General features: G+C 40.4%; 2 protein-coding genes and 1 long non-coding RNA gene across 3 annotated transcripts; 1 reads left to right on the top strand and 2 right to left on the bottom strand.

Moving 5' to 3' along the window:
• Positions 1–242: 242 nt before the first annotated feature.
• LOC117824953 lies at positions 243–1,443 on the bottom strand. The gene is made up of 3 exons (XR_004633752.1): positions 1,351–1,443; positions 461–511; positions 243–286 (listed from the first exon to the last, which is right to left on the bottom strand). It is a non-coding gene; the product is annotated as an uncharacterized LOC117824953 (long non-coding RNA).
• A 194-nt stretch (positions 1,444–1,637) lies between these two features.
• On the bottom strand, positions 1,638–10,084 carry LOC117825673 (extracellular calcium-sensing receptor-like). The gene is made up of 13 exons (XM_034701591.1): positions 10,079–10,084; positions 5,747–6,000; positions 5,186–5,352; positions 4,915–5,033; positions 4,645–4,824; positions 4,346–4,534; positions 4,048–4,258; positions 3,731–3,924; positions 3,393–3,602; positions 3,157–3,280; positions 2,873–3,066; positions 2,431–2,712; positions 1,638–2,314 (listed from the first exon to the last, which is right to left on the bottom strand). Exons 1-13 carry the CDS (start codon positions 10,082–10,084, stop codon positions 1,892–1,894), a joined length of 2,553 nt encoding a protein of 850 aa, XP_034557482.1. The 3' UTR covers positions 1,638–1,891.
• A 43-nt stretch (positions 10,085–10,127) lies between these two features.
• Positions 10,128–14,495, top strand: LOC117825671 (extracellular calcium-sensing receptor-like). The gene is made up of 12 exons (XM_034701589.1): positions 10,128–10,381; positions 10,752–10,918; positions 11,074–11,192; positions 11,283–11,462; positions 11,551–11,739; positions 11,830–12,040; positions 12,164–12,360; positions 12,491–12,700; positions 12,813–12,936; positions 13,027–13,220; positions 13,381–13,662; positions 13,779–14,495. The coding sequence occupies exons 1-12, from the start codon at positions 10,128–10,130 to the stop codon at positions 14,199–14,201; spliced, it is 2,550 nt and encodes an 849-aa protein (XP_034557480.1). The 3' UTR covers positions 14,202–14,495.
• The last annotated feature ends 2,957 nt before the right edge of the window (positions 14,496–17,452 follow it).

Genomic DNA, 17,452 nt, shown 5'->3' with positions numbered 1-17,452 from the left:
AGACTTTCAGATACACATAGTGATAATATTACCCAGTGCAAGGCTCATAATGTGGTTGCTCCATGAAGTCCTGCTCTACAGCTGAAGGTATGTAATACAAATTAAAAAGTCCACCGATAATAACATCTCCATCCTTGGACAGGCTCTTTTCACTCGGTGCACCCCAGTGGGAGCACTCTGTTGCCTGCACCACCTCTAGCCCCAGCCTTCTGCCCACTACATTGAGAAGCAGCAGGCTGAGGGCTGAGTGGGGGACCAGATGAGCCAAGACATGGATACAGCTGTTCTGGACATCAAACACATAGAAAAGTGTTGCATGAATGTCAGGATATGCATCAACTAGCAGTGAAATCTTATCCAAAATACAACTCACATCAGATCTGCTTTATCAAAAGTGACACTAGAATGTATTATATTGAGAAAAATGGCAATGTTTAGAATGAATAATAGTTCCTGTTACCAAAGTAATCCAATTCAATTCCACTTCCAAATGTAACATCATGTCAGTTGCCTGCAAAAAGAAAGGACATTAGAAACAGAAACATGTTTGACAGGCTCGTATCTCAAAAAAAATATGCCAAGACTGGACGGGGTATCTTGTCTTTAACATACCCCCTCCCATTCTGAGCAAGTAAGTCTTAATGCCAGCATTTATAATCCACATTAAGTATTTTGAATAAAGTATGACATCATTAACACACAACCCCAAGTGATTTGTCTCAAGAGTGATAGGAAAAACAATGCTAGCAGGTGATTAGCATGTGCAATGGTATGAGTTGGAAAACAACTCATAGCTGAAGTAGTTAATGTGCTCAAGGATGTACAGAAAATGTCTAGCCTTACCCTTTTCACTGGACACTTTTTAACATAGATCACTTTTTGTTGATAATAAACAATTTTCAGTCAAGAAATATTTGTTTTAAATAGTGTTGTTGAATAGTGATAATTTACCAGCACCACAAGTGTAGTCACGTCATAAGAACAAATTGTGTACCCAAAAGCACTAAGAGGAGTCTGTTGGCATATTGTTCGAATCGATTATTATACAGGTAAAACTATATTTCAAGTTTAGGAGAATCTAGCTCGTTCCAGCACCCCTTCTCTTGTTATAAACGATAATAAATGTAAGGTAATCAATCCAACAATTCTGTTTCCTTTACAAAACATTTCAGCTGTGAGCAGCAATGACCATCCTTGATTCAGTGTTTGGATATGCACTTCAAATCAAATGGAAACAGCAACACACGACTACTGCTAGCTAGCTAGCAGCTGACATATGTAGCTGATTTTATCCCGAGCTACACAGGATATAACAGTTTAAACAAATGTATGCTAACAGTGTTAACTCACAGTATTACGTAACCTTTCCAGAGAGTCCTCTTCCTTGCATTTCCTTCAATTACTGATGAATTAATTTTTATCGATGAATGATTTCGAATGAACTTTTAATGACATTTAAGATCAGCACAAATATTCATACATTTTTAGTGAACATTGAAAGTAAACAATCAAGTCAGGTCGAGTCAAGTAACATTTTATTAGGTGCAAATGGTCATGCAACGGTAAAAACAGAAATAACAACAAATTACAAAGAGGCACAGATTACTTAAATATAAAACATATAACAAAAAGTTGTGGTGTTTGTTAAAGTACTACAAAGATTGAAACCATAATTTAACAAGAAGTTGGGTTACCAATTACTACTTTAGTCAAGCAGTGAATAGCTATGGCTATACAACTATTAGACGGATTACTGTATGATGGTTTTGTCAATTTTCTTGTGTGTGTAAAACTATAGTTCGGTATCCAAACCTGTATTTAATTAACTATGACGACAAATATGGGGCACATGAGAATAAGAGGTTAAACCCTGTTGTCAGGACTATGCCAACTATCTAGACATCAGGTATTTCTTCGTGTTTATCTCAGGCCTCAAAAGAATAATGAAACATTTGGGGGAAAAAATGCAGAGCAGTAAGCCATAGCTGGAGGCCAGGATTGCAAAGATTTCAACAGCAACAACATACTTCCCGGGTGAGCTGACATAAGCGGGAACAAAAGCCACCCAGACAGCACAGAATATCAGCATGCTGAAGGTGATCAGTTTGGCCTCATTGAAGTTGTCAGGGAGCTTACGAGCAAAAAAGGCCAAGAGGAGGCAGGTGCAGGCCAGCAGGCCAATGTAGCCAAGAACCAGAGAGAAGCCAACCACAGAGGCCATGGCACATTCAAGGGTGACCTTTGACCCTTGGAAACCCAGATCACGGCGAGGCTCTGGTGGGCTTAGGGATAACCATGTGGCACAGATAATGACCTGCGGAAAAACAGTGAACATAATTTAGAGTTATTCCTCTAATATAAAATGTATCTACTCATGCTCATGAATGAAATAATGTTCCATTGATTACATTAATAAGAAAGGGTCCGCACCTGTATACAGGTAAAGAGGAGGACACTTCCTCTCTGTTTACCGGGACCAAACCACTTCATCAAGGTTTCAGCACCAGGCCGAGCTGAGCGGAAAACTGCAAGAACCACAAGGGTTTTGACCAGGAGGCAGGAGACACAGAGTACAAAGCTGATCCCAAAAGCTGCCTGCTGGAAGCGACAGGACCAGACTGATGGACGTCCAATGAAGACCAGTGAGCACAGGAAGCAGAGCTTCAGATACACAAGAAGTAGGAAGCTCAGCTCTGAATTATTGGCTCGCACCTGGAGATGAATCATGTTAACAGACAGAGATGTGGACAAATAAGCAACATCTCACTCCTCCATCAAGAAAAGTTTAAAAAACGACAGGAGTATTCAAGTATTTGAGAGAGAACAACAGGTTTTCTATAACCTTTATCTTACTGCATAAAGGGATTCTCACCATAGGTGTTTGACGGTAATAAAGAAATACCACAAATACAACTGTTGTCACTGCAGCACCAGATACAGCCGCTGTAGTCAGAGTAATGCCCAAAGTTTCATTAAAGGAAAGGAAATCCAGCTGTCGAGGGATGCAGGCCGTTTGCTCAACATTGGACCAGAAATCTGGTGGACATCGCTCACAATGGAGAGAGCCTGAAAAAGAAAATAGCTTATATAAATAAAAGAGCCAAGGAGGATTGTAACCAGAGTTCCATTTGTGTTATTTTAGAAAGAGTTCCTCACCAGTTGTATTACTAATCTCCCCTTCAGCACATGGGATACAGTCGAAGCAGCAGAGAGGCTCCCCTTTCCTGTTGGCCTTTCTGGTACCTGGAGGGCAGCTCTCACTGCACACTGAAACAGGGACCTGAACAAGAAGACAATTTGTTCACTAAATGGCAAATCTAACCTTCATAAATACACTAATTTCAAAAAGCAAATGTTTTAATATGCAATAGTTAACTGGTTGATCTGACAACCTGACTGGATCCTGTGCTCCACTGAATAGCTGACTCATTAAGACGGAGGTTAAACCCATCCACACCGCCAACCAAGACAAGTTTCAGTGGCCCCTCAGGAGTTCTCTGCCAGTTGACCAGGTCGTACTTTGCTGGGATGTCAGCACCTTGGAAGTAAAAGCTTTCCCCATGTGGTGTGGTGACGTTCACTTTGCTTAAATGCTGCAACAGCTGAAAGAATCAAATGTTGGAGAAACAGACAACACTATTTTATCCATATACATTGAATGCATCACAAAAGTCTCTAGATATAACTACAGCTCCTGTGGATGTGATAATGTATGACTAATAATTTTTACCTCTATGGGCTTGATATGTCTAGGAGAGGTGCAGTTGTGGGTATCGTTTCTGGAAGAGTTGCCTCTATCACAAGAGAGAAGGCTGTGAAGGGCATGGGCAGCAGCATAAACAGCAAGGTAGACATTATACGCCACTCTTAACTGAGAGGTGTCAGTAAGTTGGTTCTGCACATTGTCTAGGGACTCTTTTCCACTGCAGGGAGGTAGTAAACTTTTCAGAAGAGACTTGCTGTAAGGAGTGGGATTGGAAACATTTGATGGATGGTCTGATTTTGACTTGGGGGGTGAAAAAGAATCAGTGGAAAGAGGATTGCATCCAAACTCCTTCTGCCAGAACTCTCTTAAGAAAACATCATTAGGATGATGAGTTGGGTCCAAACTTCTAAGATAATTTTCAAATCCAGGGATGGCTGAACTTCGAATGGCCACACCAAGGACACCACTCGCAACTTTTGAAATGATTAGATCTTGCAGAAGATCATCACTGGTGCTCCAGGCTTCACTAGCCAGGAACTGTCTGTCAGTCACCTACAGTACAGGGCATGAAATTAAGTTACAGCAAAATACAGTGGACATTTTCATTTTACCATCAGTTTTATTATTTGTCATGCTCACATTTATCCTGGCCAGCTCCTGAAGTACTTTCTTCACTTCAGTATACCAGCAAAAGATCAGAATCACCCTTGCAGTTGAAGCTTGAATTGTGAGTGCTACACGTCTGACATCACTCACAACAGTATCTCTGCGGACAGTCTCTATGAAGTCCAAACACACTCCTTTCCCCCGAACCTCTTCCTGAAACACCTAAAATATAGGAGAAAGATCATCCCGGACATCTGTCTGTTGAAGTATTTCATACAATGTAGAAAGATAACTGATTTTAAGGACATTTACTTTGTATTGAAAACACACACCTGTATTGCAAGTTTACCATAATCATTGTTTTCTATCACTGCTCCAACCCATGTCCAGTGGAAGCGTATGGCCAGCTCTGCCATGGCCCAAGCTTGGTAAATATCACTGGGTATTGTTCTGAAGAAGTTTGGGTATTTTATCCTGTCACTAAGACATGGGCAGCTTGCCAAGTAGCTGATCTGAAAGAAGATGAAATAAATATTGATTTGACACGACTTCTGGTAGAATAACAACATATTGAGTTTTATTTCTGAGGAAATTAAACTCACAATTGGTACAGACAGAGGCCCCAGGGTGCTGGACATCATGATGCCTGTTGTAGACGAGGCAGCCGCAATGAGCAAAGGAACATGCCAACCGCCTCCTGATGGTTTGGACATATGATTACATCAGGAACTCTTTTAAGGAAACACTTAAAGTAGATGTTTTTATCACATATCAAATGTTAACTTAATACTAAATCATATCAAGTACCTGATCTCGCTCTAGGTTGTTCAAAAAATGCAAAAGAAGATGCTGTCAAGTTGCAGCTCTGTGTGTCTCCTCCAACAAGTGACATTGCACCCTGCAGAGCCCAGGGGTATAAGGAACAGGTATCAAGGATACGGTAACCCAGCTTCACTCCTGGTAGCAGGGTTTTGTTGCGATTTATTTCCTCCACAGCAAACACCAAAGCGTAGGAGTATTTTAATGGCTCTAGATCTAAACTGGGACCACAGGAGGAAGAGGAAAAGAGAATGTATACAAACTTAGTACATCAGTCAGTGAATGATTAGAACATAGGACACAAACATATAAAACAAGATTCAAAAATGCAAACAAATATAAAGGTGTAAGAGCAGAGTCTATTGAAATAATTGTAGCAAGATGTACTTGAAATTTGTGACATTTCTATTACTTGGGGGCCAAAGATAAAACTCTACAACCATTATTATCATAAAATACATTTATAAATCAACATTTTGTAGAATTAATGAGCTGTATTATACAAAAAAACAAGAGCATAAGAAAAAACAAAAATTAAAATGTACTATGTCCGTTCATAAAATGATCAACATTATAACCCACAAGACTTGTAAAAAAACACACAGAGAGATTTACCCAGTGCAAGGCTCATAATGTGGTTGCTCCGTGAAGCCCTGCTCTACAGCTGAAGGTATACGATACAAACTAAAAAGGCCACCAATAATCACATCTCCATCCTTGGACAAGCTCTTTTCACTCGGTGCACCCCAGTGGGAGCACTCTGTTGCCTGCACCACCTCTAGCCCCAGCCTTCTGCCCACAACATCGAGAAGCAGCAGGCTGAGCGCTGAGTGGGGGACCAGATGAGCCAAGACATGGATACAGCTGTTCTGGACATCAAACACATAGAAATGTGTTGCATGAATGTCAGAATATGCATCAACTAGCAGTGAAATCTTATCCAAAATACAACTCACATCAAATCTGCTTTATCAAAAGTGACACTAGAATGTATTATATTGAGAAAAATGGCAATGTTTAGAATGAATAATAGTTCCTGTTACCAAAGTGATCCAATTAAATTCCATTTCCAAATGTAACATCATGTCAGTTGCCTGCAAAAAGAAAGGACATTAGAAACAGAAACATGTTTGACAGGCTCGTATCTCAAAAAAAGTATGCCAAGACTGGACGGGGTATCTTGTCTTTAACATACCCCCTCCCATTCTGAGCAAGTAAGTCTTAATGCCAGCATTTATAATCCACATTAAGTATTTTGAATAAAGTATGACATCATTAACACACAACCCCAAGTGATTTGTCTCAAGAGTGATAGGAAAAACAATGCTAGCAGGTGATTAGCATGTGCAATGGTATGAGTTGGAAAACAACTCATTGCTGAAGTAGTTAATGTGCTCAAGGATGTACAGAAAATGTCTAGCCTTACCCTTTTCACTGGACACTTTTTAACATAGATCACTTTTGGTTGATAATAAACAAGTTTCAGTCATGAAATATTTGGTTTAAATAGTGTTGTTAAATAGTGTTTATTTAGCAGCACCTCAAATGTAGTCATGTCAGAACACTTGGACTATAACCCCCAGAATAAGAACAAATAGTGTACCCAAAAGCACTAGGAGGAATCTGTTGGAATATTGTCAAAAGAGATTATTTACTACATGTTAAACTATCTTCCTAGTTCAGGAGGCTCTAGCTGCATCCAGCACCCCTTCTCTTGTTATCAAAAGTTTATAAATGTAAGGTAATCTATTACACCATGCTGTTACATTAGATGTTAAGATTATTGCTTACACATTAGCAGCTCATTAACAAAGTGTTATCTTGCAAACTGGAGGGCTGTGTTTGTTATGTTCGTTTCTTAGAGACAGTAATAATATCCGTGGGTAGACTCTTCCCGGGGCATGTTTAATTATCCAGAAGTGACAGAACTAAAAAAAAATCCCAATAAACAATTTTTTATCTCATTATTAACTCCATTACTAACCATTTAAATCAATATTTAGTGCAATGGTGTTCTTTAATCCTCACAGATCATGGTTCAATGAGGATAACTCACTTGTTTTTTTATTAAAATTCATGTTAAAGCTTTTTTTAATGTACATTTGAAAGACCTAAATATAAATACAATAGTTTTACATGACACAGATTTTTGTTTATTTCATTTTTTTTTTTTTTTTTTTTTTTTTTATGAAGTTATCTTGATAAATTAACAGGAGACACCTCTTCTGTCACATGCTGCCCAGATTTTGATGCTTTATTTAGCTGGTTTGGAATGCATATATTGCCTAAAATGGGAGGAACCTCTGAATGCCTCTAGCCTTTCATCCACTGTGACATTAGGGCCTGGGTTATAGAGTAGTGGAAGTTGCTCTACCCACTTGTCCCTCACTGTTCTAATGGCTGACAGCTTGTCTCTATTTGATCTCAGCTCCTGCAGTCAAATGCCGAAGTGTCCTTGGGCAAGACACTGAACCCCCAACTGCTCCCTCAGTTGTTCAGCGGTGTATGAATGTCTAGAATAAGATTAGCTAATACTGATGGTCCCTTACTATAGCAGCCTCTACCATCATTGGGTGAGCGAGTAATGTAAAAGAGCTTTGAGTGGTCAGAAGACTGGAAAAGAGATATATGAGTACAAGTCCATTTACCATTTACTATTTATCATGACCTGCTCAAAAGCTGACTTGATGTTACAGGAGTCACTGCTATCCTAGTGGCTCTGTCTTTATAATGTTTTCTGTAGACAGTTTTGCCTGACGTATATTTGGGATGAAGATCGCTGTATTTCCCCATTTTGGATGTGAATGTCTGCTTGGAGGAATATGAATATCTGTTTCCTCATTTGGTTCATAATCAGAATCATCAGACTCAGAATTGACCACAAGATGGTCTTCATCTTCAGACACACCCTCATCTCTTTCACTGTCATGATCAAAGAGGAGTGCCAGGGTCATCACCTGTTTACTTCTGCTGCTCATTCTGTAAAGCTCTGACAGAGAGTGTATCATGTGTAGATGCAGAGTATAATGTTGGTAGGACTCCCTTGCAGAGAATCTGTATATGTTTTCCCCTCCCCTGCTGTAGTGATGGGAAGTTCGGCTCTTTTCAGAGAGCCGGCTCTTTTGACTCGGATCCTGAAGAAGAGCCGGCTCTTTTGACTCCGGAATGGCTCTTAATTTAGGATATTTTGAAGCCGTATATTTTACCTTAACTTTGCAAAAAATAATGGTTTGTGTGTTGAAAACCCTTAACGTACACTGTTTTAAAGAGAAGCCTTATAATTGCCCAGTGTTGTGCATTTATTCTGTTACAAAACCATTCTTACTTTTGTTTAGTATTTTAATCAAACTTTTTTATTGTAGAAAATAACAAAAAAATACAAAAATATCCACAGAACAGAATCAGAACCAAATTCAAGCAAACAGAACCAGAACCAACTCAGGCAAACAGAACCAGAACCAAACTCAAGCAAACAGAACCAGAACCAACTCAAGCAAACAGAATTAGAACCAGAACCAAACTCAAGCAAACAAAACCAGAACCAACTCAGGCAAACAGAACCAGAACCAACTCAAGCAAACAGGACCAGAACCAACTCAAGCAAACAGAATCAGAACCAGAACCAAACTCAAGCAAACAGAACCAGAAACAAACTCAAGCAAACAGAACCAGATCCAAACTCAGGCAAACAGAACCAGAACCAGAACCAAACTCAAGCAAACAGAACCAGAAACAAACTCAAGCAAACAGAACCAGATCCAAACTCAGGCAAACAGAACCAGAAACAAACTCAAGCAAACAGAACCAGAACCAACTTTCGCAAACAGAACCAGAACCAAACTCAAGCAAACAGAACCAGAACCAACTTAAGCAAACAGAACCAGAACCAACTTTAGCAAACAGAACCAGAACCAAACTCAAGCTAACAGAACCAGAACCAAGTTAAGGCCCTTGCTCTCTGCACAGCTTTATCCACTTTGCTCCATCTGGGTGGAATGGTGTCCAGTTGATATTCTGGTGGCTGAACATGTCAGTTAGCAGGGTGAGCTATGGGTGCAAGTTGTCCGTGTAGGTTCTCTTCAGGTGTCTTTCACTCTGCAGGAGTTCTGCTATTCTCCTTTGCGGCATAGCATTGTTCATAAAACATTTATGGAAAACACACATTTTGAGGCACACTAAATATATCACAATTATATTTCGTATGAATGGGGTTCTACTCTTTTTTGATTAAGTTATGTACCCGAATGAGTATACTTTGACATTAAAATAAACACTTGCATTCTCTGATATTATAGGTATCGTGACCTGTCTGCATTCCTTTAACTCAGCTAAAGTTTATAGAGGATGGTATGCATAACCGGCCTTGGAAAGTAAGTGGCACAGAAAATGCCATTAATGAAGCATGCTTCATCGCTAAAAATAAACTAGATTGAAAAGTTTTTTGGTAAGTGGAGAGAGGTTGCATTTTTGATGCCTGGAGGCCTTTCCCCTGCTGCTAACATCATATCCGCCAATCACTTGTTGGCAGTGTTTTTCCACCATCACTCTAGAGGGGTATAATTTTGTGTTGTGAAGCTGCTGGTGTTGACTTCCTTGCAAAAGGCTTTACAGGTGTTATAAAAATTCACATCAAGACATCACTTGTTCAAAGTAGGAGGAGAGGTATGTTTGTGTCATGGTACCATTTTCAGAGTTGAATATCAATCTTTTGATAGGAGTTTTGAGACTAGTGAAACCTTTTTCTGCCTCTGAAGTCCTCTTTCTTTGCTGGAAACTGAAACAAGGCAATGATGTTTCATTTTGCAGTGGATCTAAAGTGGATTTTACTTTGGTAACAAAGGCTGTTTAGCTGATTTATGACATTTCTTGATTTTTTGTTAGGTTTGATGTGAGTTGTGTTTTACACTGACTGAAGTAACTGCATCTCCAGTTTATGCATATTCTGACCTTCATGTTACAATTTTGTATGTGTCTGATGTTCAGAACAGTTGTACCCATGTCTTGCCTTGTCTGGTTCTCCACTCTGTGGCCCTCCTCAACCCTCAGCCTGCTGCTTCTCGGTTTGTTGGGCGGACAGCTGGGGCTGGAGCTGATTCAGGCAACAGTGTGCTCCCAATGGAGTGCACCAAGTGAGAAGAGTCTATCCCAGGATGGAGATGTGATTATCGGTGGACTTTTTAACCTGTATTACATACCTTCAGCTGCAGATCAAGGCTTCACTGAGCAACCACATTATGAGCCTTGCACTGGGTAAAAGTCTATGTGTGTGTGTTATTTTTGCAAGTCTTGTGGGTTATATTGTTGATCATATGATGAATGGAAATGGTACATTTCATTTCTTCAATTTTTCTTATGTGGTTAGTTTTAGTTAAATGCAGCTCATATATTTTACAAAATGTTGGTAGATACATTTATTTGAATTATTCTAAAATTCCTGTAGAGTTTTATCTTTTAACAAGTAATGAATGTCACAGATTTTAGGTACATTTTGATTATGTGGTCTTACATATATATGTTGTTTATACACCATTTTTGACATGGTTTTATATTCTTCTAATCTTACTGACTAGTGTACTAAGTTTGTATACATTCCCTTTTCCTCTTCTTCCTGTGGTCCCAGTTTAGAACTAGAGCCATTAAAATACTCCTATGCTTTGGTGTTTGCTGTGGAGGAAATAAATCGCAACAAAACCCTGCTACCAGGAGTGAAGCTGGGTTACCGTATCCTTGATACCTGTACCTTATACCCCTGGGCTCTGCAGGGTGCAATGTCACTTGTTGGGGGAGACACACAGAGCTGCAACTTGACAGCGTCTCCTTTTGCATTTTATGAACAACCTGGAGCGAGATCAGGTACCTGATATGATTTATGATATGAAGTTAACATTTGATACCTTCTGAAAACAACGTCTACTTTAAGTGTGCATAAAACAGTCCCTTATGTAACTATATGTCCAAACCATCAGGAGGTGGTTTGCATGTTCCTTTGCTCATTGCAGCTGCCTCGTCTACAACAGGCATCATGATGTCCAGCACCCTGGGGCCTCTGTCTGTGCCGATTGTGAGTTTCATCACCTCAGAAATAAATGCTCAAATGGTGTTATTTCAGTATTTCAGGTGTCAAATGAATATGTCTGTGTCTTTCTTTCAGATCAGCTACTTGGCAAGCTGCCCCTGTCTTAGTGACAGGATAAAATACCCAAACTTCTTCAGAACAATACCCAGTGATATTTACCAATCTTGGGCCATGGCAGAGCTGGCCATACGCTTCCGCTGGACTTGGATTGGAGCAGTGATAGAAAACAATGATTATGGTCATCTAGCCATACAGGTGTATGTTTTTGTTATAGCGCCATGCATTATCAGGAAAAAAAACACTCATGTATCTCCCTTAACAAATTCTAATTTCCTTATTTCAGGTATTTCAAAAAGAGATTCAGGGGAAAGGCGTGTGTCTGGAATTCATCGAGACCCTCAAGGTGGAAACTATTGCGACCGATGCAAAACGAGCAGCACTCACGATTGAAGCTTCAACTGCGAGGGTGATTCTGATCTTTTGCTGGTATACGGAGGTGAAGAAACTACTTCTGGAATTGGCCAGGATAAATGTGAGCAGCTGGAAAGATAATGTCGGAAATTGAAAGTGTTTATTCTCAAAGAAAGATGTGTATTTTCTAAAAATCAAATGTCATACATAGGTGACTGACAGACAGTTCCTGGCTAGTGAAGCCTGGAGCACCAGTGATGATCTTCTGCAAGATCTAACCATTTCAAAAGTTGCCAGTGGGGTTCTTGGTGTAGCCATTCGAAGTACAGCCATCCCTGGATTTGAACATTTCCTAAGAAGTTTGCACCCAACTCATCATCCTAATGATGTTTTCTTAAGAGAGTTCTGGCAGAAGAAGTTTGGATGCAACCCTCTTTCCACTGATTCTTTTTCACCCCTCAAGTTAAGGCTTGACCATCCATCAAATGTGTCCACTCCTACTACTTACAGCAAGTCTCTTCTGAAAAGTTTACTACCTCCCTGCAGTGGAAAAGAGTCCCTGGCAAATGTGCAGAACCACTTTACTGACACCTCTCGGTTAAGGGTGGCGTATAATGTCTACCTTGCTGTTTATGCTGCTGCCCATGCCCTCCACAGCCTCCTCTCCTGCACAGGGAGAGGCAACTCTTCCAGAAACGATACCCACAACTGCACCTCTCCTAGACTTATCAAGCCCATGGAGGTAAAAATGATTAGTCATACATTATCATATCCACAGGAGCTGTAGTTATATCTATAGAGACTTTTGTGATGCATTCAATGTATATGGATAAAATAGTATTGTCTGTTTCTCCAACATTTGATTCTTTCAGCTGTTGCAGCATTTAAGCAAAGTGAACGTCACCACACCACATGGGGAAAGCTTTTACTTCCAAGGTGCTGACATCCCAGCAAAGTACGACCTGGTCAACTGGCAGAGAACTCCTGAGGGGCCACTGAAACTTGTCTTGGTTGGCGGTGTGGATGGGTTTAACCTCCGTCTTAATGAGTCAGCTATTCAGTGGAGCACAGGATCCAGTCAGGTTGTCAGATCAACCAGTTAACTTTTGCATATTAAAACATTTGCTTTTTGAAATTAGTGTATTTGTGAAGGTTAGATTTGCCATTTAGTGAACAAATTGTCTTCTTGTTCAGGTCCCTGTTTCAGTGTGCAGTGAGAGCTGCCCTCCAGGTACCAGAAAGGCCAACAGGAAAGGGGAGCCTCTCTGCTGCTTTGACTGTATCCCATGTGCTGAAGGGGAGATTAGTAATAAAACTGGTGAGGAACTCTTTCTAAAATAACACAAATGGAACTCTGGTTACAATCCTCCTTGTCTCTTTAATTCAAATAAGCTATTTTCTTTTTCAGGCTCTCTTCATTGTGAGCGATGTCCACCAGATTTCTGGTCCAATGTTGAGCAAACGGCCTGCATCCCTCGACAGCTGGATTTCCTTTCCTTTAATGAAACTTTGGGCATTACTCTGACTACAGCGGCTGTATCTGGTGCTGCAGTGACAACAGTTGTATTTGTGGTATTTCTTTATTACCGTCAAACACCTATGGTGAGAATCCCTTTATACAGTAAGATAAAGGTTATAGAAAACCTGTTGTTCTCTCTCAAATACTTGAATACTCCTGTCTTTTTTTAAACTTTTCTTGATGGAGGAGTGAGATGTTGCTTATCTGTCCACATCTCTGTCTGTTAACCTGATTCATCTCCAGGTGCGAGCCAATAATTCAGAGCTGAGCTTCCTGCTTCTTGTGTCTCTGAAGCTCTGCTTCCTGTGCTCACTGGTCTTCATTGGACGTCCATCAGTCTGGTCCTGTCGCTTCCAGCAGGCAGCTTTTGGGATCAGCTTTGTACTGAGTGTTTCCTGTCTACTGGTCAAAACCCTTGTGGTTCTTGCAGTTTTCCGCTCAGCTCGGCCTGGTGCTGAAACCTTGATGAAGTGGTTTGGTCCCGGTAAACAGAGAGGAAGTGTCCTCTTCTTTACCTGTATACAGGTGCGGACCCTTTCTTATCAATGTAATCAATGGAGCATTATTTCATTCATTTGCATTTGTAGATAAATCTCATATTAGAGGAATAACTCTAAATCTGTTCACTGTTTTTTCTGCAGGTCATTATCTGTGCCACATGGTTATCCCTGAGCCCACCAGTGCCTCGCCGTGATCTGGGGTTCCGAGGGTCAAAGATCACCCTTGAATGTGCCATGGCCTCTGTGGTGGGCTTCTCTCTGGTTCTTGGCTACATTGGCCTGCTGGCCTGCACCTGCCTCCTCTTGGCCTTTTTTGCTCGTAAACTCCCTGACAACTTCAATGAGGCCAAACTGATCACCTTCAGCATGCTGATATTCTGTGCTGTCTGGGTGGCTTTTGTTCCCGCTTATGTCAGCTCACCCGGGAAGTATGTTGTTGCTGTTGAAATCTTTGCAATCCTGGCCTCCAGCTATGGCTTACTGCTCTGCATTTTTGCCCCCAAATGTTTCATTATTCTTTTGAGGCCTGAGATAAACACGAAGAAATACCTGATGGCTAGATAGTTGGCATAGTTCTGACAAGAATGTTTGACTGATTATTACACATGCCAAGTGTGCCCCATATTTGTCCTCATCATAACGAATATGTTTGGACACAGAATTATAGTTTTGGCACATACCCCTACACTTACAAATCTCCCTTGATGTTCTTGCTTCAAATAGACATGCACAAAAGAATCAGACGTCAATCTCCTGTATATTCCTAGCTTTTACACTGCTTGAGTAGTAATAGGTAACCATTCAGTTTTTGGAGGTACTCTTAAAAAGACTAAAACTTTTTGATATATGTTGTATCAATTTGTGCCTCTTTGTAATTTATTGTGTTATTTCTGTTTTTACTGTTGCACAACCATTCACACCTTATAAAATGTTACTCGACTTGAACTGACTTGATGTTTACTTTCAATGTTCACTAAAAATGTATGAATATTTGTGCTGATATTAATCCTTGAACACTGTTCTTTTATTTTAAACTTTGCCATGTCTAACAAAATGAAAAAAAAAGTATCATGGGGGGACCTAATAAAAATGCTCCAAAATTACTGAAAATTTGGAATTCAGGACCAAAAAATTCCAAAAGAAAAAATGATGAAACTGGAAACTTGGTGTTCGGTCCACCCATTCCTGGGACATGTGAGACTACTCTATTGAAGGCACGGTCTCTTTGACACACAAACAGCTGCAGGAGAAAGAAACAAAAAAAGGTGACAATCACCCGGAAAAAGCGGGTTTTGGAGTAGGAAAACACCCACGCCTTCAAAGACGATGCTGAAGCTACCCAGGGACCCATGACACTCAGACAAACGCAACATAATGAAAATCATGTAAATGTGTTAGCGCGGGTGAAAATCACCCAGCGATAGTGTTCTAGGGTTAAATGTCATTAAATGTTAATATGCAATCGTTCATCATTAATTAATTCATCAACAATTTAAGGAAACCCTGTTAAATGTAACGCAGCTCCTGTAATGTTATGTACTGATGGCCATCATCTTTTCATAGGGTACCTGCAGCATTGAAACCAGGACCTTAACTGAGGCTCATCTGCTTGTCCGCAGCACGCTGTTGTTTTTCTTTGTCAATATGTTCATAAAACAGGTTTAAAAAATATTCTAAGGTCCAGTAGTACACCACATTTGATCACAATTAGGGGTTAAAATATCACAATATCAACTACCCAAAACACTGATTATAAACACTTGACATATACTTCCATGTGTACATGCACTGCACTCAACAAACCAAGCAAAAGCACAAGGATAACATCAGAACACATCTTTGTGTTCTCTACTGACTTTTCTCAGGCTATTGAACAGTCCAAGCATGACATTACCTAGCTAACTGCTTTTGCTGGTTGTCTTAACCCTCCTGTTATGTTCAGGGTCAGATTGACCCTTTCAAAGTAAAAAAAAAAAAAAATGTTAAAAGTGTTTTTTCGGTATGAAACTTCTTCTTCTTGCCTTAATTAGCGTAATCAACACACAAAATAAAAATGGTTCCTTTCACATATTTGCACCCCCCCCCCCCCCCCCCCCCCCTGCATGTTTATATTGCATAGATACTGTTCGTGGGTCAATTTGACCCAGCAGTCAAAGTGGAGGCTAAAATGAGTCAGAAGTGTCAAATACTAATTGTTTCTTTGCAGCTGTGTGACATATTTCACCCCAATCACGTACACACACACACACACACACACACGCACACACGCACACCATCTCCCTATCTCTTGACCTCATCTGTGAAGTGCAAGAATGCAGGTGTTGGCATGACTTTTGACGGGAACCTTCTCATCTCCCGTGGGCAAACTCCACCCACATTGAGGGGACTCTCAGCAGGGTAGTGATGTGTCATGATCAAAAGCTGCGGCTCTGAGATCCGATGCTTTATAGTGAATCAGAAGAGCCGACTCGCATCAATAGTGAGCCGGCTCCCAGTTTTTTCCTTTCACTGCTAGCTCTCCCAGTGCTCAGCCCCAGCTCTGTTCACAGCAGACCTTTGTTTTGATTGGTCAGCATGGCGGCCATGCGACCATCACATGTGAGGATATAGGATATAGGTGATGGAGGGGAGGCTGTGTATCCTGGCTCCATCTGTTCCTTCCAAGAGAGTCTTCTCAAAGACAGGGCAAATACTCACTGAGAGGAGAAATCAAATCAGCCCATCCAAGCTGAGGCATCTGATTTTTCTCAATGCCAACCTGAACTGAAGACATTAATAATGTTTGCTTGAGTTTGGTTCTGGTTCTGTTTGCTTGAGTTTGGTTGTGGTTCTGTTTGCTTGAATTTTGTTTTGGTTCTGTTTGCTTGAGTTTGGTTCTGGTTCTGTTTGCTTGAATTTTGTTTTGGTTCTGTTTGCTTGAGTATGGTTCTGGTTCTCTTTGCTTGAGTTGGTTCTGGTTCTTGAGTTTGGTTCTGGTTCTGTTTGTTTTGTTTGGTTCAGGTTCTGTTAGCTTGAGTTTGGTTCTAGATCTGTTTGCTTGAATTGGTTCTGGTTCTGTTTGGTTGAGTTTGGTTCTGGTTCTGTTCTGTGGATATGTTTGCATTTTTTGTTAATTTGTACAATAAAAAAGTTTGATTAAAATACTAAACAAAAGTAAGAATGGTTTTGTAACAGAATAAATGCACAAAATTGGGCCATTATAAGGCATCTCATAAATACAGTGTACGTAAAGGGTTTTCAACACACAAACCATTATTTTTTTCAAAGTTAAAGTAAAATATACGGCTTCAAAAGATCCTAAATTAAGAGCCATTCCGGAGTGGAAAGAGCCGGCTCTTCTTCGGGATCCGAGTCAAAACAGCCGGCTCTCTGAAAAGAGCCGAACTTCCCATCACTACAGCAGGGGAGGGGAAAACATATACAGATTCTCTGCAAGGGAGTCCTACCAACATTATACTCTGCATCTACACATGATACACTCTCTGTCAGAGCTTTACAGAATGAGCAGCAGAAGTAAACAGGTGATAACCCTGGCACTCCTCTTTGATCATGACAGTGAAAGAGAGGAGGGTGTGTCTGAAGATGAAGACCATCTTGTGGTCAATTCTGAGTCTGATGATTCTGATTATGAACCAAATGAGGAAACAGATATTCATATTCCTCCAAGCAGACATTCACATCCAAAATGGGGAAATACAGCGATCTTCATCCCCAAATATACATCAGGCAAAACTGTCTACAGAAAACATTATAAAGACAGAGCCACTAGGATAGCAGTGACTCGTGTAACATCAAGTCAGCTTTTGAGCAGGTCA

This window comes from Notolabrus celidotus, chromosome 14 (genome assembly GCF_009762535.1).
Source record: "Notolabrus celidotus isolate fNotCel1 chromosome 14, fNotCel1.pri, whole genome shotgun sequence".
NCBI classification, from domain to species: domain Eukaryota; kingdom Metazoa; phylum Chordata; class Actinopteri; order Labriformes; family Labridae; genus Notolabrus; species Notolabrus celidotus.
Note: the sequence above shows the minus strand (reverse complement) of the source record. Positions and strands in the feature narration are given on the sequence as shown.